Consider the following 25,036-nt stretch of genomic DNA (forward strand, 5'->3'; position numbering starts at 1 on the left):
AAGATAAACAGAAAGTGTGATTAATATTCCCTGCACATCCTCCTCCCTCCCAGTGAGACGGCAGGGCTGTTACTGTTTCACTCAAGGAGAGATTGTGCTGGGAATCAGGAAAACAAAATCCACACTTTCTACAGGACACATCTATTTTACCACCCTTAACAGAGCTGTGACGAGCCCACGGCAGGTATACTCCTACACAACCACTTAATATGGGGACACAGACTCCTACTGCATAGCAGTGTCACCCATTCCAGGTTTTGAAATGAACTTCATCAGGCCCAGTGTGTAGGGAACAAGCTCAGGTGTGTCTGAGTAAACTCATAGTAAAACCAAGAATGGATCAAACTGCTATTGAATAGAGGTCTTATTTCCATCCCTGTACAGTACAAAGGCAACGAGCTGTGGCTATAGCATAATAATCCAGTACAGAAAAGGTACAGGTCTTAAGCAAGTTCCCTCACCAGCTCTGTTCCAAAACCTTTTGGCAATCTCTTAAGTACAGTGAAATCTCGCTTATCACACAGTTCCGATTCACTTGACTTAAATGTTAATAGCCCTTCGATATTAAGGCCACCCCACTATTCAGGTCACATTCAGACGGTTTCCTTGACTGTCCAGTAGAGATTTCACTGTATAACTTAAAATAGCGATTACCGCTGGTCCACCCAACACAAAGGGGTATTACAAGTATAGATAGACTTGATACAAGTTTTTAATCCTTGGTATTTACGAAAAGTAAAAGATGCAGACAACCTGTTCAAATGCATTTGTTTTGGATCCACCAGCACTGTAGATTATCCACGGCAATGCATCTGCCGTGCAACGATATTTTGGAGTGTCAGTCATACATGCATACAGCAAGACCTGACAGGTTAGACTCTGATTCAATGAAAGCCTGTGCTGACACTTCTATTGATTGAAGTGTGTGCATAAAAACTGCACCTAAATGACAGAGCCCACTCCATGGAAAACATTCTGTTAACGAACACAGAGCAAACGAAGCGCCCTGAAATCTGCATATTAATGACAACAGCAGCTGCCTGGCATCAGAAGTTGGATGTGAAAGTTCTGCTTTAATTACAGTAATTGAGAGAGGAATTGGGCTTTGCACTGTGTAAAACCACAGATAAGGAGATGAATTCGCTTTTACAGGGAAGTGACGCGCAGTGAGAAATGGCAGTGGTTTTTAATCCTGACTCCTGCTGCATCATTACAATTAATGATCGAGGTGCAGGCGACAGTTTCATGCTCAAAAGCCATTAAGGATTTACAACCCACTTGGACACAAATAAAACACGCTGTTAAACCAATCGTACGCCCGCAGAACATTAAAAGATTAAGCTTTCCACCAGTTCTATAGGTTTTCATGTCCCACTTGTAATTTAAAAGGATAAGGCAGGTCATTCTGGGCTTCCCACAGTTTCTTTTTTATATAAATCTCATTAGATAAAGAACAGCAATTATTAAAAGCAAATTTTCATCTCTTAGCTGGAATGGCAAAACTCCATAAATATGCACATATACATATATGAATTTTCCTAAATTTCTAATGTAATTCTCTTCTCATTTAATCTAATACTCATCACTGTACAATGACATCAATGAAAATCCTTCTCATTACTGATGCTAAATATCATTGTTTCAAGTTCTAGGGGGTGGAAAAGTAGCTGATTGAAGTGGATAAGATCCACGTTCAGGCAGCAATGCACTGTCATGCACAACAGACTGTAGACTAATACATACAGTATATAGAGCTCAATGAGCCAGTTCTGTGGGTTGTTTTTTTTCCAGAACACTGAAGACTGCAACTTGCACAGAAAGAGGAGATCTCTCGCAGGCATTATGAAAACATCTCGAAACCTCCTTATAGGTGATGAAAGGACTGCCTTCCCAGAAGAAAACTCTGTTACTGAGAGCCAATGATATCTCGAGGCTGGGGAACTTCCCCAGCCTCATTACCCAGGCTGGCTGAAAAACATGATCTCATCGGGGAACAAATCCGCCCGGAACTGGCTTCCTCCCCGAGGTCAGAGGTCGTAATCTTGGATCGTTTAAAAAAACAAAAAAAAAAAAAAAAAAAAACTGGGGTCGATTTGCAGCGTACTTCAGTCTTCAAGACAAAGCGTTTAAAGAACACTGCCAACACCTGCAATCTGTAAAAATCAATTCAGAAATTATAAAGATATGTTTCTGCAATCGCACCTTCCGAGTACAACAATACATGCTATTGTTATTACTATATAATGAATAGAACAGCCTTCCAACACCAAATCGAAAAACAGCAGGTTATTGGCACTTATTGTAAGTAGTTGTCATGGTGTTATCATTAAGCACACAGTGTCCCAGTCATCAGAACTACAGACTACTTTACTGCTTCGTGGCTTTTTTATTTCTGCAAACTTCAAAAGAAATCAGCATGTTACCAGCCAGCTGCTCCTCAAAAATCAATCAGCTAACAATAATGCATCCAGTCTGTCCACCCTTGCATTCTAATAATTACTGCTGTTGACACCAAGCCATGCGGATCTATGTTTCTTACCCGCACACATCAAGCATTCGACATTTTGCACTACGGTAACCAACAGTATCATTTTCTTGGCTACTTTATCTTGAGCATATGCCTCCATCTGTCCCTCCGTCTGTCACACTCCGCATGGTGTGCAAGGTAACTGCCAGGACTCTGCACCAATCTTCACCAAACTTTTACCAGACACTCCCCTGCAGATGTTTCCGCTATAATCTGATAAACTCTCGATTTCATGTGCAACATTTTTAACACTTCAGTTACGGTGTGATTATTACACGACAGTGAGGACCGTGTGCAATGGCTAAATTCTCCTGTGAAAAGTAAAGTGAATGAAAGCTTGATCACTAGGAAATGTAACAACTTAATGTAACTCTAACCCTATTTTTAAGCAGAATGTGGGGTTTTTCTCTGGGTACTGCACAGCACAGTCTGAAAAAAGCACTGGCATTGCCAATTACTATAGAACACGAAAGCTAATGTGGGATCAGTTAGTATTGATCGTTTACTCCACTGAGATTCTGCTATTTTCTGGATTCCAATAGTCACAGAATAAACACTGTTTTTTTTTTTTTTTTTCTCACAGTCAGCAAAAGGAATACATATTCAGCATAATTACCCATCTAATTTAATTCAATTGCATTTGGAAATCTGTTTTTTTTTTTCCTCATTAGTGGTTCTATACAGCTGTTCTAATAGCTGCTACGTTGTAATCCATGGAAAATTAATTTACAGTATGTGAAAAATTAGTTGACCGTGGCTTTCACTGAATTTCTTCTGCACTTTAACAGAAGAGGACAAACACCCTTCATGTTATATGACTATAAAATACATGCCTTCACATCAAGGTCAAGGTCAAGGTTGAAACATCAGTCCTAAATCACTGCAGGTACGCTCACCTGGGCACACACCTGTACTGGAAGCAGGACCCACTTGAGGCAAACAGATTCTGCAGTTTGCATGGAGCGGAGGCTGGGCGGAGGCTGGGCGCAATCCGGCGACCCTGTGGCACCGCAAGCAAGCTGGGCTCTTCTGCATTCGTGGTTTTAGAGCTTTTAACCTCATCTCACTGACTGCGCAGAATCCACGATGGCAGTGAATCACACAACCTGATGAATCCCATTGAACCTCAAAACGCCAATCCATTCCTTCGAGCACCGAAGCTACTGTAGCGAAACCCACACCCAGAACAGTGCAAGCGCGTGCCTGTGAGTAATTTGTCTATAAAATGACAGGGAGGGTCTAGGGTTAGGAGTTAGGATGTGCACGCTTCAATAGACATTCTGCAAGAGAAATGCGATGAAAGATTACATTGTAAACACAAGTGTCACTTCAAGGGTTAAATATATTTAGCCTGCTTTTCATTTCCAAAAGCACGTCTGAATTCTTCAGTCTGATCTGATCTGACAGTTGCCCTGCTTGCACTGACATCCCTGAGAGCAGTGTATTAATAATTCAAACAGCCCTCATCTGTTGCAGCAGAATCAGATACACAGTACTCAACATAAGACTAGAAAAATGTTGTGCAATATCCAGTTTGTTGGATCATTAAAAAAAAATAAAATAATGAAATGCTTTTCTCTTTTGTTTTGTTGATATAGATAAACACTTGTGCTGGCAAATGACTTTGCAAAGGCTGGAAGTATCATCGCTTGGTTTTGAAACATGTTTGCAGCAGAAAAATGTTGATATTTGCAGTAGGAAAATGCAAAGGCAAAACAGTGGTGATGGACATTTTGTTCATAGGAACATGAACTGTTATATACCTCAATGATGGTGTTCACAGTTCAGCATAACAGGAACGGTGTCAATACCGTAATGTACCTAAAGTTGGTAAACCGCAAAGTCATTACCGTAATGTACCTAGTGCAGGTAAGCTGTAAAACCACTATAGCGCCTCACCCCTGCTACAGTAAAGGAGACAGCTGTCCTTTCTGTTATCAAGACTTTTTTGGGGTTTTTTTTGATCTGGCCAAGGCTGTTTTCCTGTTTTGTTTTTAATGTCAAGAGTTCAGTGAAAGCAAGAATAACCCCCTCCATACGTGAAGACACAGAGGGCATCGCGCTAAGACATGCTTCTCTGCTGTCTTGCTGACAAACTAAATGAAAGAGCACTCATTCCAGATAAGAGACGCGAGAGCAGAGAGCGCTATAATTTAAAACAAGAAACGCTGCCACGCTCCGCACAGCACAACAAAAGAGCCTGATAAACAACTCACACTGGAGCGGCTGGCACAGCAATAAACAACAGCACAGGTGACCGAGTCTTGAGGGAGGCAGCAGGGTGGATAAACACTGCCTCGAAGAAGGAGGAGGAGAGGGGGAGGAGGGAGGAGGGGCTACAGCATCAATGCAAGTGCAAGGCAAGGCAAGGCGTAGTGCTGGACCAAACGATTATTCTATTATGTGGATAAGCTCTCCACAGGTGATGGCCACTGGTGTGGACTGGGTTAATTTACCATTTGAAACAAGTGAAGAAAGAGTTGCTTGGGTTTGTGTGGATTGCAGTTCTCTACAGAGCAAGAAAAGCAGCAATCCTTAAAAACCCAAGTAGCACTTTCTTCACTTGTTTCACAGATTGTCTCAGGGATGGAAATACAGTAAGACTCTCATTGCATAGAGTTTTGATCATTTCCTAGTTTTACTGTGAGTTTAACAAGACACACATGAGCTTGTTACCTGTACAAGCTCGTATTAAAACCTGGACTGGGTGAAACTGCTCTGCAGTAGGAGTCGTATTTCCATCCCTGCTGTCCATGTTTATGGAATCATTTAGAACTGTGTGCTTTTCCCTTCTATCAACCCACTCTTTGAGGCGCATAACATTACTAATTTGCTTCTGTTGCTAATAAATTGAAAAGCTCCTGCAGTAGCTGGAGAACGGACTTTGAAACTCAGACTTTGATACCATAAAACTGCAAAACAAAAACAGGACATTCCAGTCCATATCTTAAACATTAAAAACAAATCGATGCAGGTGGACCAGAAAGCTGTTGAGTCCTGAGCGAAAATATAAATCCTGGTGTGTTTACTGTGGTGCTTTCATCTAGTTTAGCCTTCTGCGCACTCTCTGCGTTATTTGAAATCAGACCTTTAACATTTCAGTTCCCCATTTCAGGTACTCTTAGCTTTGTTACTATTTCACTAGCAGCGTAGCAGCCCAGACACCAAGCAGTGATCATCACAAACCCAAGCAGCTGTTTCTTCACTTTTTTCCCCTCAGAATGGTAAATTAGCCCAGTCATGAACGATGACCCTCGCCTGTGGAGATCCGAATTACAGTAGTTACCAGGCTAAGGGTTCTATTGCTGAAACAGCAAAGGCATCAAAGCCATAGATGCTACAATAAGGCATGATGATATACAGTACAGTACACCTGCTGTACTGCATGTAGGTCAGTGCCACTGTATCTTGCAATGGCAGACAGGCATTCTCTCTAATCTACTGCATAGGATCTTCCACTGAATTTCCCAGCCCTGTTTCAGCACAGAGCACAGCTCAACAGGATATCTTCACCAGCAGGAGACATACTGTGTCAGGAAATGACATTTTCCTTTCTGAAATGATGCATCAAACAATGAATGAATGAATGAATGAATGAATGAATGAAATTGATATCTGCTTTCTCCTTGGAAACACATCTGCTTCACCCTGAGAGCTACCATCATAAAAAGGCATCTACAGGTACATACTTCAAAAGACAAAGACCCTTCTGTTTTCACTTCCCAGATTGCACATTATCTAAGGACGTGCATATCTTAAAGGCATGACATCAGCAAGGGAATCTAAGACAGTACTGACCCTACTTGCATGTTGTTTTTTAACCCATTGCATTTTGCATGCTCTAATCTTCCTGTATTTTCTCGTACAGTAAGTGCTGTGCCTGAACGCTGTGGACTCTAATCTCTTTTCTGTGTTACTGCAGCCCATTTAAAAACACAGTGTCCTTGTTGCTATGCAAAAAGCTGTACGCTGCAAAGGCAGAAAAAAAGAATTGCATTCAGCGAGCCTCGTGTGTCTATCATTAAATTCATTAAGGAGGTCGAACTGCAGATGCCAGCTCTTGTATCTGGATAAACCCATATAATCCCAAGATTAAAATCAATGCCAGAAATGTTGAGCAAAACAGAGCCCTCGACAGCAACTGCCCACAACAAGCTTCGTTCAAGAAAACGGTGCCATGTGGTTTAAGACAACATGAGACAGCCATCATTGATCTGAAAAATACTTTCCCCCTGCAACTGATCTGATGTGCAGTGGAACACAATGACATTTAAGACAGCAGCACTGAATTCAGCAGCTCCAGGCATCACAGTGCCTAACGAACACAGCATGCATGTGTGCATCACACAAACACCTTTCTTATTAAAATACCTGACCTTCAGTTTAAAAACCATTAGGACAGAATCACTCTGAAGCACTAGTGCTGAGGACTGTACACAGCGCTGTTCCCTGACCCTTTAATTCAAATTCTCTATTTACCTCTTGGATCGTCGCAGCATGTTGGTGTCAGGAAGGGAGAAATTGGATAGCACTGTCCAGAAAGAGTCAGACATGATCCCTTGGAGCTGTCATTGCTGTAGAAAACTCAGCGTAAAGGAGGCACGAGTGAGTCTGGCAGCAGCAGCAACTCAGAGAGGGTGCAGGAGATTCCCTATGGAGCCGGCAGAGCAGAGAGACAGGAGGGCAGGGGAGCACTGCTGCTGATCTGATGCTTCTGCTTGTGTTGTCTGCCCAGCCTCACTGTGTGTTTTCTCTCTCTCCCTCCTCCCCATCTTCTTGCTTAAACCTCTTTACAAATGCAGCCCCCACCCACCAAACTCCCTCTTTCAGGAGAAGGGAGTCCGAATTTAAAGGTGTATTACTGTGCTGTAGCTTCAACAGCCTGCTCATAAAAATTTCACAATATTAACACGCTTCAGTTACAACCTGGTTACAAGCTCTGGACCACACTGCCTCCTTAGTCTACTGCACTGATATTCCAGCACTTAAAAGACAAGCTTTACTTAGCTTTATGATGAGATGAGTGAGACACTCCGCACAGTGTGTGTAGTAAGTAGAGAACGTTTTCCACACAATACACTTGAGGGATGTTATGGCACAGTGTTAATGGCATTCATTTAGAGGACACGATACACGGCACGCAGTCACCTCAAATGCCCCCAGAGTACAATGAACGTCATAATGGGATATCTCTGCATGCAATGTGCCTGTACAAATCAATGTTACCTTCAAAGATTAAAAACAACAAGTTTCAGCGCCACTCGATGCACCACTGGAGAGCCCCAGCAGCATGAACTCTTAAAGGTCATCTTACGGTTATGCAATAAGCAGGAGGGCATCTTTACCAGTTAAGGATTTGCCTTTTTTATGCAGTTTAATGCTTTACATTTCTAATTTGCAGTGGAGAGATTGGCTAATCTATTAACCAGACCGCATCTGGGTCCAAATCATCATGTATTTTATTGAATTATACTGTAGGTTGGGCTTGCATGCTACAAAGGGTTCCTAACTGGGCTAGGTGCCTGCAGTCGTTATTGGTCTTGCAATGCTTCCTTGTTCAGGGTTAATTTTCCAGATAATGTGCTAACCACACTGCATACACCTCCAATTGGTCAGGTTACTTGACAATGCCTTTCTTGTGGGTTTGCACTGCCTACAGCATGTAAGAGCTCGAGAGTGTGTAAAATAAGGCATTGGACAGTTCTAAAGTCTTACAGGCAATCTTTAAACAGTGCAGGAAGAGGGTCCTCATAATCCCACGAATTAGTGCAGGAACAGGTTAAAAACACTCATATACAATCCAAGGTTTATCAGGCTGTAGCCAAATGCAACCCGACACCTGTACAGTGAGCTAGGAGTGTAAGAGAAGAGTTTGGTGAAGATTTCTGCAAAATAAGGAGGTTATCATGTTCACCTGGTAAAGTGTGACGGACAGAGAGACGCGATCAGCGTATAAGGGTCCCGTTTTATAACGAGGACGCTAAAAATGTGTTTAAATTCAATAAAAAAAAAAAAAAAACTACTTTCTTCAAGTGAACACCATGCAAGCTTTCAGATTCATTTGAATCATTTTTCCCTAGGAAGCTATACCTCTGAGACGTGTGCTGCGTGCGTCACTTTCCTGAGAGACCTTTAGCACAGCCTGCAGCAGATAGACAATGATGGGGCTCAAAGTAAAAAACACAAACAGCTATGATAGAAACTGTAGAGTTGATTTAACAGTATTCTTGACATGGGCATTGCACTCACAATACCAGCATTATAGGCTCTTAAATATGAAGAAAAAAGCACTGCCAGGCTAAAAATTCAATACCCCAGACAATTTAAAAAAGAAGCAAGCTCACAGCGACATAGCAGCAGCCTGCAAAGAGATACTAAGTAACTACTACTGACAGCCCATAGATCTTGTTCAAGCTCTGCAAAGATCGAGGGTTCCTGCTTAAAAAGTACAGGCGGCATGACAATAACTGCACTGCCTCCACAACCTGGAACAGCTTCCAAGGTCCTAAGAATGCAACGGCTCGCTTGCCATAAGGAGGAATTCATTCACATGTTCACGTGGTAGACTGGAGGTTTTTGGGGAATCTACAAACATTTCACAGATGGGAGGAAGATCTCAATCAAGTCTTCAAATACATGCAGTTCAATGTATTACAGTCACACCAGAGCTAAACTGATCTATAATATGGGCCACTTCTTCGCAGTGAAATAGCGGCTGTAAAGCAGCTGTAGAAATTTCAATATCATAATGCTGTGCTTACTGTATAGAGCGTCTAGGAAAAAAAGGCATTTGTATTATGCCAGGAATGGGAATAAAGACTCCCACTGAATAGCTGTTCAATCCATTCCTTATTTTACTAAGACACACCTGAGCCTGTTGCTAATACACTGTGGCTAATCAAGCACATACTAAAACCTGGAAAGGGTGACTCTGCTACAGTATGCAGTGGGAGTCTTTATTTCCATCCCTGTATGGGAAAAGTTTCAATCAATGAGTACTGAATAGGATCAAGTCCTAGCTGGGTTAGAATATGGAGTGTCTACAGTATTGTATACTACACTACACTAAACTACACTACACTATATATTAAGCTTTGACGGTCAAATGCAAGCCCGCAGTGTATAAATGCAGCTGCAGTACTGTAAATAGCCTTGAATTCAGTCTTGTAATACCACTGCAGATGGCTAATGAGACACTGGCCTGCTGTACTGTAGCTGCTTTACTAATTCCTCCTGCTTTTCATTTGCAGACCCAGTCATGAACACCAACAGGATGCCTGGCACATGCTGAACGCTATACTGGAGTTCATCCATTAGAGGCTTCCAAAGCATGAGGCTGTACGCATTGCATTCGCTTTCTTACACTTACAAGAAGTTACATTCTATAAAAGGGAGGGTTTTTTTTTTTGTTTGGTTGTTTTTTTTTTTGTTTTTTTTTTTTTAATAGAAAGCGATACAATTTACTTTGCAAACCGAGAATTAAGTCATGAAAGCACTGTGCAGATGGCACGCTGAATATTTCAACCATGGACAGAGATCATTATTGTCAAAAATGACCTACAAAACTGAACCCTAAGGCTCTGAGTGCAAGAACAAATGTTCTCGTTTTGAAGTTTCCCTGTCCACAGTCACTTCAAAACGGAGCACTGCACCAGCTTTTTATATTATCTTCATCCTAGCAGCTTCAGCTGACGCTGTTATCAGGACGTACAGGATGAAACAGGTACTGCGTCATGTGTGAGTGGAGAATAGGAAAACCAGGCTTACATTAAAGAAGATCTGGCCTTGCAGCGAATCAGTGGTGAAATAAAGGAAGAGATGGGCCAACGGTGCCAGCTTACATACTGCACTACATGATCCAGCACAGCCTGCAAGAGGCATTTCAACCTGGGAGCTTGAACAATGTAATAGAAATCAAGAGGCTGAAAAAAACCGAACATAAAGCAGTGTAACAGCAACACAGTAAACAAGCTTCAAATAGCCAGCTGCTGAAAAGAAGGCACTATAAGAGTGAGTGAGACTGGACCGAAATGCATGGTGACACAGATCACACTGCAGCAGCAAACCGTGGAAAGCACAAAGGCAGAGACTGAAGGAAAGCATTAACTACCCTGCAACGAGAGCAGGGAGAAGAACAGCAATTCAAAGAAACACAGCCAGGTTTGTTATCCTCAGCGCAAACTGGATCCAAAAAGCACTGATAACCTGAATAAATATTAGACAGAGCATTCTGCCTTTGGTAATGATAATTGCTTGATGATAATATTTACATGTGTAAATGCAGATTAAAGAACTGTGCTGTGGTGAAGAGCACTCCAGGCTTACCCTTTACCGAGCAGCGAAACACTGTATCAAGCACAATGCGTCTCAAGAAACTCTGCTCGAGTCCAAGGTGCAAGCTTTGTGGGTGCAGCTCATGCTGTGCAATAAAAGTAGGATTAAAGTGCATCTCTGTTTAAATACAGCCTGTTAAACGGGAAGTAGAAAGAGAGAGAAAAAGAGAGGGAGAGAGAGAAACACAATCTATCCTGTAAACATACTGCACCCCCCCAACCCCATCATATGGAAGATCACAGTCTACAAGTTGATTTTGTATTATTATATACCAGTATTTATTTAATATTATGCAGAGATGTCTTTGCAACCTGTTCCAGCACTCAGGAGGGTTGAGAAGCACTGAGAAGGACTGGTTTTAAACTCTCTTGATTTTTGCCTCAGTGATGAGGACTGCAATGGATAACAGGAACCTCAGAACCCATGCCAGGGAGCCTAGCCAGCTCGCAGACTCTGTAGTGCTGTTATTCTGAGTATGAAGCTAAACTTAAAAAGGAAACAAAAGAAAACAGATGACTCTCAAGTGAAATTACAAACACATACTGTACAGAGCACACCGCCAGCTCTGCAGGGATAAAAACAAGGGACAGCAGAGGTCACGGACGCGGGCTAGCGCACGGTCTGACACACACACACACACAATACTGCACCTTTTTTTGTCGATTAAGATTTATTTTTTTATTTCTATATCTGTCCTAAATCTGAGTATGCAACAAGACAGGGCTAATCTGTTGTACAGCACACAGCCAAATACAAACAAACACATACTGTAGTACATTATTTCCTGTAGCTTTAATCATCTATTTGATGACTAAATTGCTTTTTTTTTTTCTTTCTGAAAATAAAAATGATATTGGACAATTATCTTTTAAAAGTCAGTAGAACAACAAGACTTTCACTGCATTTTTATTAATAGTTTATTAATAATACAGACACACGCACAAAAAAAGTTGGTTTTAATTGTTCAGTCTTATACTAAGACTTTTTGATCTCTCAAGACAAACAGTGCTCAGGTGATTGAACAAGATATGCCATTCAGTTCTCCAATCTTTAGCTATGCTGTCGGTAATTCTTGCAGTATAACGTTGAATTGCAAACATCAGTCTCAATTGTGTGCTGTACAATAATGCAACTGTAGGTGGGAAAACATTAGTGTGTGTTTTTTTGGGGGTTTTTTTTTTATAGCGTTCGTGGCTCTGCTATTCAGAAACTGGTGTGAGAGGTCAATGCTAACCCTGCAGACTGTACAGCACAGTCCCTGCCATCTGGACGCATAGCATCTCACTAGAAACGAAGAAACTCAACCGCAGCACTATCCAACCCAAAGACAGCCGACCACCAGTCACCCCCCAACCTCCTGTCCCCTAAAGCTGGCAAACATTAGCAGAAAAGACCTAATATTCCTCTGCACTCCGAATGAATAGTCAGAGGAGGACAGTCGAGTGCTGTTGCAGGAACATGCCGCCCCTCAGCTTTGTAAACGCAGCTCCTGTCATTCTTGTGAAAGTGGAACCTGAGTCCTGCAGCAGTAACCCTGCCTCTCAATGCCCCGTGCCCAGCTGTTAAACTGCTGGGTTTAATGGATGTAAATAACAGTCAGGACTTGGCACCGTCCCGCAAACAGGGAATCCGCACAGCTGGCATCTTATATCCAAGTAAACAAAACCAATACCCAGGAAGCCTGGCCACAGTGGACTTCGGCTGCAGACAGACAGGAACTGCGGCTCTGATCCAGGAGACCACCGCCTCGGAGAGAGGGAGGATTATCTGGTGAAATGGGTTTCGAACAAACGGAAAATCACTCTGAATAAGTCAGCCTTGTCTTAACACACCAACAACAAGCCAGCTGGTTTAAGTGTTCTGCATTGTGAAAACACCAGGGAAGTACATTACCTGGGATAGATGAACAAATGGCACACGGCTGACTGGTGCTGTAGCAGTGCAGCACTCACTGTCACAGCTTATCTCTTAGACGCTTCGGACGGAATGGGCCACGGCTGACTGGTGCTGTAGCAGTGCAGCACTCACTGTCACAGCTTATCTCTTAGACGCTTCGGACGGAATGGGCCACGGCTGACTGGTGCTGTAGCAGTGCAGCACTCACTGTCACAGCTTATCTCTTAGACGCTTCGGACGGAATGGGCCACGGCTGACTGGTGCTGTAGCAGTGCAGCACTCACTGTCACAGCTTCTCTCTTAGACGCTTCGGACGGAATGGGCCACGGCTGACTGGTGCTGTAGCAGTGCAGCACTCACTGTCACAGCTTATCTCTTAGACGCTTCGGACGGAAACAAAAAAGTAAAACGCAAATATGCATTTGAAAGCTACAGTATAAGCCTTGATCTGCCCGTCTGCATCAGAGATAAAACTACTGTACAGTACCAGTGGAAGAATTGTGCAACACAGATTCACTGTTAATTACAGCAAAGCGTTCTACTGAGAGCACAGCCTTTAAAATAGAGCGTACACAAACCGATGATGAGGACGGCTTAGTAATCAGACCGCATGACTGTGGTTTCCAAAACAAAAACAACACACACATGCGTTTGCCTCCGATTGCAAGCCAGCACACACAGCTGCACTCCATGCTGAATCCTTACCTCCAATGGAAAGGGTTAACCACAGCCAGACTCAGGGGGCTGAAGAGGTTCAGCTGGCCCGGGAGGAAGCCCAGGGGAGAGGTGGAGATGGGCGCGTCTGCACTGGCTGGGACGTGGAGGTGCTGGGGACTGGGACCCGGGGACGAGGGAGAAAGGAGCTGCTGCAGGACATCGCTGCTGTGGCAACGGTAGTGTGCCGCGGGCAAGATTCTAACCAAGCAAAGCCAAATCAGAAACTGGATCAGAACTCCTTCAGGGGTCAGAGCTAGGGAGCTCTGCCCTGTGCACAGTACACAACTCCCTTTAAAGATCACATTCAAACCTTCTTAAAGGAAGAGAGATGTACCATTTATTAACATGACCAACAATGTGCTTACTACGTGTGATGCTGCTGCTCTCCCCCAGAGGGAGCCAGGACTGAGGGGGCCCTTTGAACACAATCCAGTCTGCACACATTCTGACTTGAATTTCCATTAGCTAACATAGGAAAACATTCAATTAAATACAACTTAAAAAACAGCAGCTGTTTATGAAAGAGGCAGATTTTTAAAGGCTGTGGAGGTATAGTGCTTTGCACTCTCTTATTCGAATTCCTCTGGCGACGAGGATTGCAGGTGCAAACTGTCTTTCTGATAAACTGAGTTGTTTAACCAATGAAGTAATAATGTACAGTACTTGTGTTTTAACTGCCTTTCCTGTGTGCTAGTATACTCAGGAATGGACTGAGTTACTATTTTACTCTTCTATTATTGTGCCACAGTAAAAAGATTGGATCGGTAGGTGTTCAGAAAATATCACGTACAATAACAAGGACTGAAAGTAATGGTATCAAGTATCAGGTATAATGGGTTAAGGAAGCAGGTGCGCAGTCAGCAAATCCAGCTCAGGCTTTAATGCAATTTGAAAGACACCTGCCACACGCTGCTTTAAGCTCTGTTAATTACAATCCCATGTGTGAAGGACTGTCTGATCACACAGGCTGCGGAGATCTCCTGCAGGTAATCCAGCCTCAGCGAAGCCTGCCTGATCATACACACTGGCCATCGGAAAACTTGCAGACATCACAGACTGTCAGATCCAGCAGATTTCCAGCCCTGTAGTTACAAACACTGTGCCCGGTGGTTCAAGTTAGAGAAGCTGCAAGCCGAGTACAGAGTCTTTGGCGGCTGTGTAGGGAAATGTGATGATCATGTACACCAAGGGGACCAGCAACTGGAGTGAGAGGGTTTTATAGCTCTGAGAGGAGAATGAATAGGAATAAGTGGGGGGTTGAATTGTGTGCTCAGTGAACTATGCATAGAACAGTAAAACATGACTGAGTGTTTGAAAGATAAGTTCAAAGACATGGTTTCAACATGTACTGTACCAAGCTCTGGCAAGAGTATGTACTGATCTGTATTTAAACTATAGTGTATATCATAAGGTGATAGCTGGGAGAGAAGAAGAATGACCTGTTTGACAGATAAAAGGAAGTAGTTAAGGAGTCCCTGCTTATTTTAAATGATAGGTTTTCAGTATAAATGTGTAGACACCCCGAGATGATTCCAACACCTCCAGATCTCCTCTCCACCCCCTGAAGGAGTCCTACACTGAGACTATTCCAACACCTCCAGATCTCCTTTCCACCCCTGAAGGAGTCCTACACTGAGAGAATTCCAACACCTCCAGATCTCCTCTCCACCCCCTCAAGGAGTCCTACACTGAGAGAATTCCAACACCTCCAGATCTCCTCTCCACCCCTCAAGGAGTCCTACACTGAGACTATTCCAACACCTCCAGATCTCCTCTCCACCCCTGAAGGAGCCCAACACTGAGAGAATTCCAACACCTCCAGATCTCCTCTCCACCCCCTGAAGGAGTCCTACACTGAGACGATCACAACACCTCCAGATCTCCTCTCCACCCCTGAAGGAGCCCAACACTGAGAGAATTCCAACACCTCCAGATCTCCTCTCCACCCCCTGAAGGAGTCCTACACTGAGACTATCACAACACTTCCAGATCTCCTCGCCACCCCCTCAAGGAGTCCTACACTGAGAGAATTCCAACACCTCCAGATCTCCTCTCCACCCCTGAAAGAGTCCTACACTGAGACGATCACAACACCTCCAGATCTCCTCTCCACCCCTGAAGGAGTCCTACACTGAGACGATCACAACACCTCCAGATCTCCTCTCCACCCCTGAAGGAGCCCAACACTGAGAGAATTCCAACACCTCCAGATCTCCTCTCCACCCCCTGAAGGAGTCCTACACTGAGACTATCACAACACTTCCAGATCTCCTCGCCACCCCCTCAAGGAGTCCTACACTGAGAGAATTCCAACACCTCCAGATCTCCTCTCCACCCCTGAAAGAGTCCTACACTGAGACGATCACAACACCTCCAGATCTCCTCTCCACCCCTGAAGGAGTCCTACACTGAGACGACTCCAACACCTCCAGATCTCCTCTCCACCCCTGAAGGAGTTCTATACTGAGAGGATTCGAACACCTCCAGATCTCCTCTCCACCCCTGAAGGAGTCCTATACTGAGAGAATTCCAACACCTCCAGATCTCCTCTCCACCCCTGAAGGATTCCTATACTGAGAGAATTCCAACACCTCCAGATCTCCTCTCCACCCCTGAAGGAGTCCTACACTGAGATGATTCCAACACCTCCACGATCCTGCAGTTAGAACTTCAGTGCCCTGCTCTAGAGCAGGCTGTAGAGGAGCAAGATTTGCATGACATTTCAAGAACGACATCAGAGAGAACTAATCGCTTTGTGGTCAATTAGAAACCGACAATTTTTGACACAAATAGATTTCCTTCTGAGGACGGGCTTTTAAACTGAATGAAATCTCCTGGTTGAGATCCAATGAATAAAGGGCAATTAGGCATTGGGTAAGGTGAGCCACAGTCTGCTTCAATCAATCATTTTCACACATGACATAAACGTGCCTCTCAAGCCCTGAGCAGAACCCTGGAATTCCAACCTCTCCAAATACAAAGGCATGCCAGGCTGCACATGAACACTAATATGGGTACTGTTTATACAGGCCATGAACCGCCAAGGAGTGGAAGCATTCTCACATTCAAAAGGTGTGCCCAGAATAAACTTGTTACAAGATTAGAAATCCAGTTTGTGTCGAACACTGCAGTTACCAGAAGCACAGTTAAAGAAGTACATTCATGGTATAGAAAGGCATGTAAATTTAATTGTATATTGTGTAGTGTTCTGTCATATAGATGTAGTCTATTTGTTTATACTGTCCCAGTATTGCTGGGGAAGTCTTTCGAGTAACACACTGTATCTTTTTACTGTCAGTACATGCAGTCCATACAAATCGTCAATTCAAAAGAGCTGCATTGCTTGTCCTGGTCCCCACACTGACACACACTACAGTATATATTAGTTCTCTATAAAAGAATCCAGATTTATGCTCTGTAGCCACACACACACACACACACACACTGACGTCCTTTCTTTCTGGGAAGGTACGGTAAGCAGCACCACACAGTAACAGGCAGAAAAAACAAAGCTCTGTCACTTTACCTGCCGGTGATCTCAACTCAACTTGAGGTCATTCGTTGGTCATGCTGATAAATGAACAGATCTCAAGCAGGGTGCTTTAGGGTTTTTCTCAATGCTTGAGGTGAACTGTTTTAGAGTTCACACAATAGTTACACCACTCAGAAGCGAGTGCTTACTGGATCTGCAGACTGGGGGCTCCGGGGCGCTCTCTCCTCTTCTTCATGACTGGATTACTGATGCTCAGCCTCGCAGCCAAGGATCCAGAGGAAGAACGGACAGCTGGCAGCTATCAGGAGTCACTAGAGGAATCCTGCCATCACATATACTGGACAATACTGAAAATAATCACAGCGACAACCAGCACTCTCAAACCTGGCTTCAAACACACACTCTAGACCTGGCTGATTCTGGGAGGGACAAAGCAACGCAAACTCTACTGCACAGTGCTGAGCTTCAAGCTAGATCAACACTTCACTTTTTTTTTTTTTAATGACTCAAGAGAAGGCTGTATACAGTACAGTATATATCCCAAACTAGCTATGCTGGGTTAATCGCAATGCAGCTAGGCAACACACAAGCTCCTAGCTACCTTGATGCATATTTCACACTAGAAGTTGGTGTTAACCCACAACATACTGAACTCTGCACTTGCCTGACTGTACAGCTCAAAACAGGAGCTGGACTAACTAGTCCTGACAGAAAAGCCAGCAGGCACTTGCTGAGCTCCGAGCTGTTCTGTACCTTAAAGGAGGAGGCAGATGCCCAATTCTATTATTAGTTTTGCTGCTCAGTGACAAACATGGTTGGAAGCGAAGCAAATGCTTTTTTTTCTGGTTTGCTCTGCTACAGAGAGACAGACAGGGGCTGACAACAAGGTTTACATGTAATAGAATCAATAAACCAAGTGAACTGAAAGAAACTTACTGATCAGGAACCAAACCAAATAGGCAGATATATAACGTGGCCCCCAGACACCAGCTCAGGAAACCAAGGAGCTCTATATTCAGAGGCACAAGCTCCCAACGGCGCCTGTCCAGACAGATCCGGTAACGCTGCAAGTACCTGTTGCAGCTTCGCTAACTGTCTGTACAGCTAACTGATCCTGAAGGTCCAGCATCTCCAGTCCTAACAGACTCACAACACGAGTAATAAGCTTAGTGCATCAACAACATTACTGCAGGCCCCACTGCCCCCAGCATGCATTAAACACGAGTGCTGGGACACAGCGCTGTGAAGAAATCCCACACCCAGAAACACGCAGCTGTTGCCTGGCTTAGCCAGACCTCCTAGGGTTTTCAGTAACCCCCTCGATTCCTGGAATCAGCAGCACAGAGCTCTCTGCTCTTCCCAGCAACCTGCTGTCTATAAACAGCACCACGCTAATTACGAAGGCAAGGACAGTAGATAGAGAGCTGCAATCTGTTCTGGGTCTGCTGGGATCCCATGCATTGCTAATGTATAAAAGACTATTACAGTACCATGTACTTCAGCGCTGGATCACTAATCCACTTCACAGGGTTAATCGATTTATTGTAGGTAAATCGATAAAACAGATCATATCATACAGAAGACCACCAACAATCATGTTTCTGAAAGTCATCTAAAAGAGTTTTTTTTTTCTTTCTATTCCTGTATAAAACCTACTTGTCCTGGATTTGACCATAAAGAGATTCTGGGAGGGGCCAGTTAAATAAATTCCAAGTAATTTAATCTGACATCTGCACACAGGATAAGATGCACTGGAATTTTGGCAAACTCTTCACTGTGATTGGTTGACTTCTGATTGGTGATGTATAATAGATCTGACAGTATCTATTTAGGTTAATTTTTTTTTTTAGTCATTCACTATTTACCCTCAGTTCAAAAAGGATATGGATCCTGCTAAATAAATATAGGCTTGCCTAGATACCTGCAAGCTCCTTTCATAGGAGATCAGCTGTGAAAGAACTCACTCACCTCTCACAAACAAAACACACTAACACAGAGTAACTGTGAAAGAACTCACTCACCTCTCACCATCAAAACACACTAACACAGACTAACTGTGAAAGAACTCACTCACCTCTCACCAACAAAACACACTAACACAGACTAACTGTGAACGAACTCTCACCTCTCACAAACAAAACACACTAACACAGACTAACTGTGAAAGAACTCACTCACCTCTCACACCTCTCACCAACAAAACACACTAACACAGACTAACTGTGAAAGAACTCACTCACCTCTCACCAACAAAACACACTAACACAGACTAACTGTGAAAGAACTCACTCACCTCTCACCAACAAAACACACTAACACAGACTAACTGTGAAAGAACTCACTCACCTCTCACCAACAAAACACACTAACACAGACTAACTGTGAAAGAACTCACTCACCTCTCACCATCAAAACACACTAACACAGACTAACTGTGAAAGAACTCACTCACCTCTCACAAACAAAACACACTAACACAGACTAACTGTGAAAGAACTCACTCACCTCTCACCAACAAAACACACTAACACAGACTAACTGTGAAAGAACTCACTCACCTCTCACAAACAAAACACACTAACACAGACTAACTGTGAAAGAACTCACTCACCTCTCACCTCAAAACACACTAACACAGAACAAAACACACTAACACAGACTAACTGTGAAAGAACTCACTCACCTCTCACCATCAAAACACACTAACACAGACTAACTGTGAAAGAACTCACTCACCTCTCACCATCAAAACACACTAACACAGACTAACTGTGAAAGAACTCACTCACCTCTCACAAACAAAACACACTAACACAGACTAACTGTGAAAGAACTCACTCACCTCTCACCATCAAAACACACTAACACAGATTAACTGTGAAAGAACTCTCTCACAAACAAAACACTAACACAGATTAGCTAGTGGTCCGGACACAGCTCACCAGTAATGTACGCTTGCCTTGAGTAAACTGAAATGAAATACACATGAAATAATGTAACAAATTGAAATAAATGTAAAAGCAAAGAAACTGTAACTATACATGATGTAATAATGCAAGGAAACTGCTTCTTAGTCTGATAGACGACTGTTATGCGTCATTAATCTTTTGCAATGAGATTTCAACAGACTCAGAGCTGTGATATTGAAGTGTTTATTCTTTCAAACCCCTGCGTTGTTCACTCAGCATTTTTCAGGATAAAGCACATTATCCGTGTTTACTGAACTACAGCTGCCAAGAAAAGCCTGCCTTAGACTTTCACCCTGCACACTGATATTTCTAATATTTGCAGCATGAAATCATCTTTCTCACCAACAGCAAATGTGGATTTTTTTTAGAGCTAAATTACAGCACAAAAAAACAATTAATCAAAGTTTAGCACCCAAAAAGCTGCCCACATTGTAGTGTAGATTTCAGGAGAGTATGTAACGTAACAGCGAAGCTGATACTTACAAACTGCCTCTTCTGGGGAGACTCAGTTCCTTCTGTAAGAAAAACAAGAGATATAGAATGAATATTCAAACATCCAGAAAACTGTAATGTTTCCAAAGCAGTATGCACCAAACACAAGAAAGAGAACTGAGTCCCAATGCATTTGTATGAACAGGGACAGAAATAAGACTCCTGTTGCATAGGAGTGTCCCCCCTTTCCGGGTTTTATTACATGCTTGATTAACCACAGTGTATAGGCAACAAGCTCAGGTGGGTCTGATTAAACTTTTAGTAAAACCAGGAATTGATCAAACTGCTATGCAATGGGAGTCTTACTTCCATCTGATGAGGGATGTGCAACTTGGCTTATTGACATTGTCCTGAGGTGTCCACAAGAGGGCACTGTGCCCCATGTCATGTGTGGGCAAGGTACTGTAGTGAAGGAATGGACAGTGACCAAAAGAATAAATCATGGTACAATCCAGATTTTGTGCTACAAAATAGAGGTATTAAAACCTCAGAGTTAATATTGAATAGGACACACAGTGTATAACCAGGACGGAGAATTCAATCAATCACTGGAGCGCTCTCTCTTTATTTCGCTTTATATCTGACTCACACATCGAAACATTTCAAAATATTGAAAACAGTGAATTAGTAAAGGGCAGATATACAGGTAAATATAGGACATTTATACACTGTACTGGCATCCTGGCCAAACAGCAAACAAACCAAATGACAGAGCTTCCTCAATATCGGGTGAACTATTGAGGAATCAGTAGTTAATATTCAGCCCTAGAGCATACAGAAAGCTGGCACTGCTGGACCTACTGCACACAGTCCCCAGTGGATCAGCAAGCACATCTGTGCCTCTTTGCTCTATTGTGGTTAGCAAAGCTGCACAGTTGAACCACTAGATGTCAGCACTGTACTTCGCCGTCACAATGAAAATGAACCAGTTTTATGTTATGAATACAAAACACGGGTTAAATACAAGCTGAAAAAGAAAAAAACTGAAAGAATTCCAAGTGCACTTACTGACTGTACAGGGTTAAACACAGCTTACCAGCTTCGAGGCTGAAACACTGCTCCAACAACCCAGCTCATGCCCATGCACGGTACAGAGTGGGGGGGGGGGGGGTCAGTGTGCGTAACAGACTCCAGTGATACTGAGTAAGACGGGGCAGGCCATACGGTCTGTAAATAATATTTACTAACATAATCCAAGTGGCTTTTGTGTCCCTGACTAGAGGATTCTTGACTTGCGCAACAGTTAACATTATGGCCACAGGATTACAAGATATTTAAACACCTTGTAATCCAATTCATTATTCCATCAGCAGTGGATTATTTGTTGTGAATTCAGCCACGATCCCCTCCCCTCCACCTGAACCTTCCTTTCATTTAAAGGGTACTGAGTGTTTGTATTGAGGGTATTGAGTGTTTGGTTCCTGTGTGTATAATCATCTCTGATCACACACAGGAGCCAAACAATGACTGCTGAGAATTCCAGATGGTGCGAGAACGGGACTTCACCAGGAGTCCAAATAAAGCAGGTTCTATTAAAGGACAGCATGGAGGCTTAACACCAGCATAAACTTTCATACTGTGACAGTCAGAAGCAAAGCAGCGTTTTATTAAAAGACCAAAGAAAGAACACAAAAAACGTAGAGGATATTCTTCTGGGTTTTGTTATTGTTTCCAGTTTAGCAACTGCCATTGAAAAAAATGTGAAAAAATAAAGACATGACTTACATATAGTCTATTATGTTTTTTTTTTAATTTATTTTTTTATTAGATGGTTAGGAATTGACACATTTGGCATCAGGATTCAGCAGATCTCCGCTCTCTGCCAAGGTGGGACGCCCGATCCTCTCTGTGTTTTACTTTTTAAAGGCTTGTCACTCATGTGAGGAGCACCCTGTATTCTGTGTTCACTCAGACAGACTGCAGGGTTACTGCTCGAGGTAACCAACAGCAACACACTCTTCTAGTTAGAATATCAATACAATACAGCGGAATCCATCTGAAATGATCTGAACACTGGGTCACTATATTAACCCTGCCTGCATTACCACTAAAGACAATAACCATTTAGTGGAACGAAGTGTGTGAAAGAGCAGACTTATATTTTATGGTGGCAGTTTCATTTTTATCTGCTATTAGTAGCCAGCATTTAGGTAACAACTTCCAGTAGCTTAAAAGCAAGTCTTAACTTTAATTAGTGGAGGACATTGGGGGGGGGGGCAATCTAACACAATTGGCAATAATATTTATTCTAGTACAAAATGCAATTAATTATTATTTATTTTTTTAAATAACAAACATTGCCGTGAGATAAACATTCATTTTTTGTTAACAGAGTAAAAAATAAATAAAACCAGTCTCAGACAGCCAGTCAGAGCAGAAAGGACAGCTGAAGTGACAGAGAGCCGAGGTCAGGAGAGTTTCTCTGTTCCGGAGTTCAGAGGGACACCAGAGCAAGCCTCCCATGTTTCTTTACTGGAGGGAATTAACACATCACATGCACTACAGTGGTAATTTGGAACTGGCTCAGAACTCCACCGAGCTGATCACAGAGCACTGCCCAGTCACCTTGTAGCCCCGTCTCCACCCACAGCACAGCAGGGGCAGGAGCTGCTGGAAAGACCACCACACACCACGCTCACAACTTATCCTGTGTGCTCTGCTTTCGTAATGGCCTCTGACACAGTGAACGTTTTGATGGAGAGTGAGATTGCCGCTGACACTCTGAAGGCAATATGTTTTTTTCAACAATATCGAATGGTCAAAAATACAATGAATTGCCCTAAACGTGATCTTTCTATGGTCCTACCCCTAACCCTAAATGTCCAGGCAGGTGTGTGTTGGAATTAAGAACTGACAGAAATCTTAAGCTCCATTCTTTCTACACCTATATAGAGTGTGTAAGTAGTGTAGTTATTTTTCCCCGTATAAACCTGCAAATCCCAGCATGCCGTGGTCCACTGGGGGGGAGGGGTGGGGGGTGGAAGGCAAAGCTTCAATGTAACAGCAACATCTTCACAGTCTGTAGATCCCAGATTAGAGACCTGGGGCATTACTGGATAAAGCTCACATGTGCCTGTGCTCATATGTGACTGTCCATACCGAAGGCTACACAATACACTGTGCAATTGAACTTGTGTCCGCTGCATCGACAACATGCACGACTACAGATTGAATCTGGAAGAGGAATGTGTCTCGTCCCATATCTAATACCAGACTGTGTTTTCTAATTAGAACAGATCCCTTCCAGACTGATTGTATTACGTACGGAGGGCCTTGTTATTTAAGATAATCACACATCACTCTGTGTTACTGCCAGTATCTCTGGGGAGGAGGGGCGCCTGTCTTCTGGGACGGATTTCGCCCTGCACAATCTCGTGAACCCTGCCGTAAATTAATTTTAAGAGGAAAGAACATGAAATTAGCCTGAGTGACAGGTTGGACCCGAGCAGCAAAAAGCAATCCGCAGAATGGATACATCTATCCAGCATGACAGCATGCCAAAGTGCAGGGCAATTTAATTAGGGAGATGGGAAATTGAGTCAGACTAGCTTAAACCAGGATAATCAAGCAAACAGCACTGCACAAGATCTGAATCTAGCCAAACTGATGGACTGATTTGACTTGAACTGAGACAGTTATCTACAGGTAGTCTCCACTTAGGGCAAATACTGTAACTATTATACGAGGTAATTTTGAGAACCTTGTGTTCTAGTTGTTGGATGACAATTCTAAGAAAATCAAAGCATCTCTTTTGTGTGAACACGTCACCTCCAGCTGCAACACGCTTGCAGTTTGTCTGATGCAATGCAACAGTCGGTAATACACTTGAGTATTACCAGCAATGACATCAGCACCCTGCTCCCTGGCAGCTATCCTATACTGCTTCTGTAGGCATCCTAGCAAGCGGGTATTTTTTTTTTTTTTGTATTGATAAATCTATATTTCGGATTTGTCATTGGCAAATAAATATTTAAAAACCCAGACAGTGCAAGACAAACACAGCAAGTCTTTCATCAAGTTTATTACAGAATGACTGACGTGCCTGGAAGTTAGAGATTACAGACTTAATTCAGCCTGTCAAAAATTGACAGGGAGAGGATGACGCTGCGCTGACAGGCAGATATCTATCACGACAGCAATCACTCAGGAGAGAGGAATTAACAGGGTTTCTTTTCACTTTAAAATAACATATGGCCCAGAGCTCCGAGTTTGATAAGAGTCCTACACACTAGATTTAAATCTATGACAGGAAGAAAGGGAATCTGTGTAATATATATATATATATATATATATATATAATATATATATATATATATATATATATATATATATATATATATGGTGCTTGCTGGTGCATGAAATTGCAGTTATTAACGTCAATAATTTTGTTGTACAAGGCACTGTTCTGGTAGACACCGCGACGCAGAGAGTGTAGCAAAAACACTCCTTAAAACCAGTTAAAGGAGGAATGTCTTTGACGAAGTCGAGACACTTGTGGACTCCCGATCGAACGTACCTGTGAGTGAATCCTGGGACCTGCCACAACATTTCGATGGGGTTTAGGTCCAGACTTTGACTAGGTCATTCTAAAACGCAGAATTTCTTCTT

The 25,036-nt window shown here is 42.9% G+C and overlaps 1 protein-coding gene across 13 annotated transcripts in view; it reads right to left on the minus strand.

Moving 5' to 3' along the window:
• The window catches only part of LOC121330902 (microtubule-associated serine/threonine-protein kinase 2-like), a 114,167-nt gene that overhangs the window by 36,912 nt on the left and 52,219 nt on the right, over positions 1-25,036 (minus strand). For 8 of the 13 annotated variants that reach the window (XM_041277857.1, XM_041277846.1, XM_041277843.1 and 5 more), the window contains one exon: positions 20,420-20,451. In XM_041277857.1, the coding sequence (XP_041133791.1) occupies positions 20,420-20,451 (32 nt within the window). Of the gene's footprint in view, positions 1-7,006; positions 7,203-13,462; positions 13,673-17,155; positions 17,608-20,419; positions 20,452-25,036 lie in introns of those variants that run through there. The other 5 variants (XM_041277852.1, XM_041277849.1, XM_041277848.1 and 2 more) reach the window with 4 other exon arrangements.

Source organism: Polyodon spathula, chromosome 18 (assembly GCF_017654505.1).
Source record: "Polyodon spathula isolate WHYD16114869_AA chromosome 18, ASM1765450v1, whole genome shotgun sequence".
NCBI lineage: Eukaryota > Metazoa > Chordata > Actinopteri > Acipenseriformes > Polyodontidae > Polyodon > Polyodon spathula.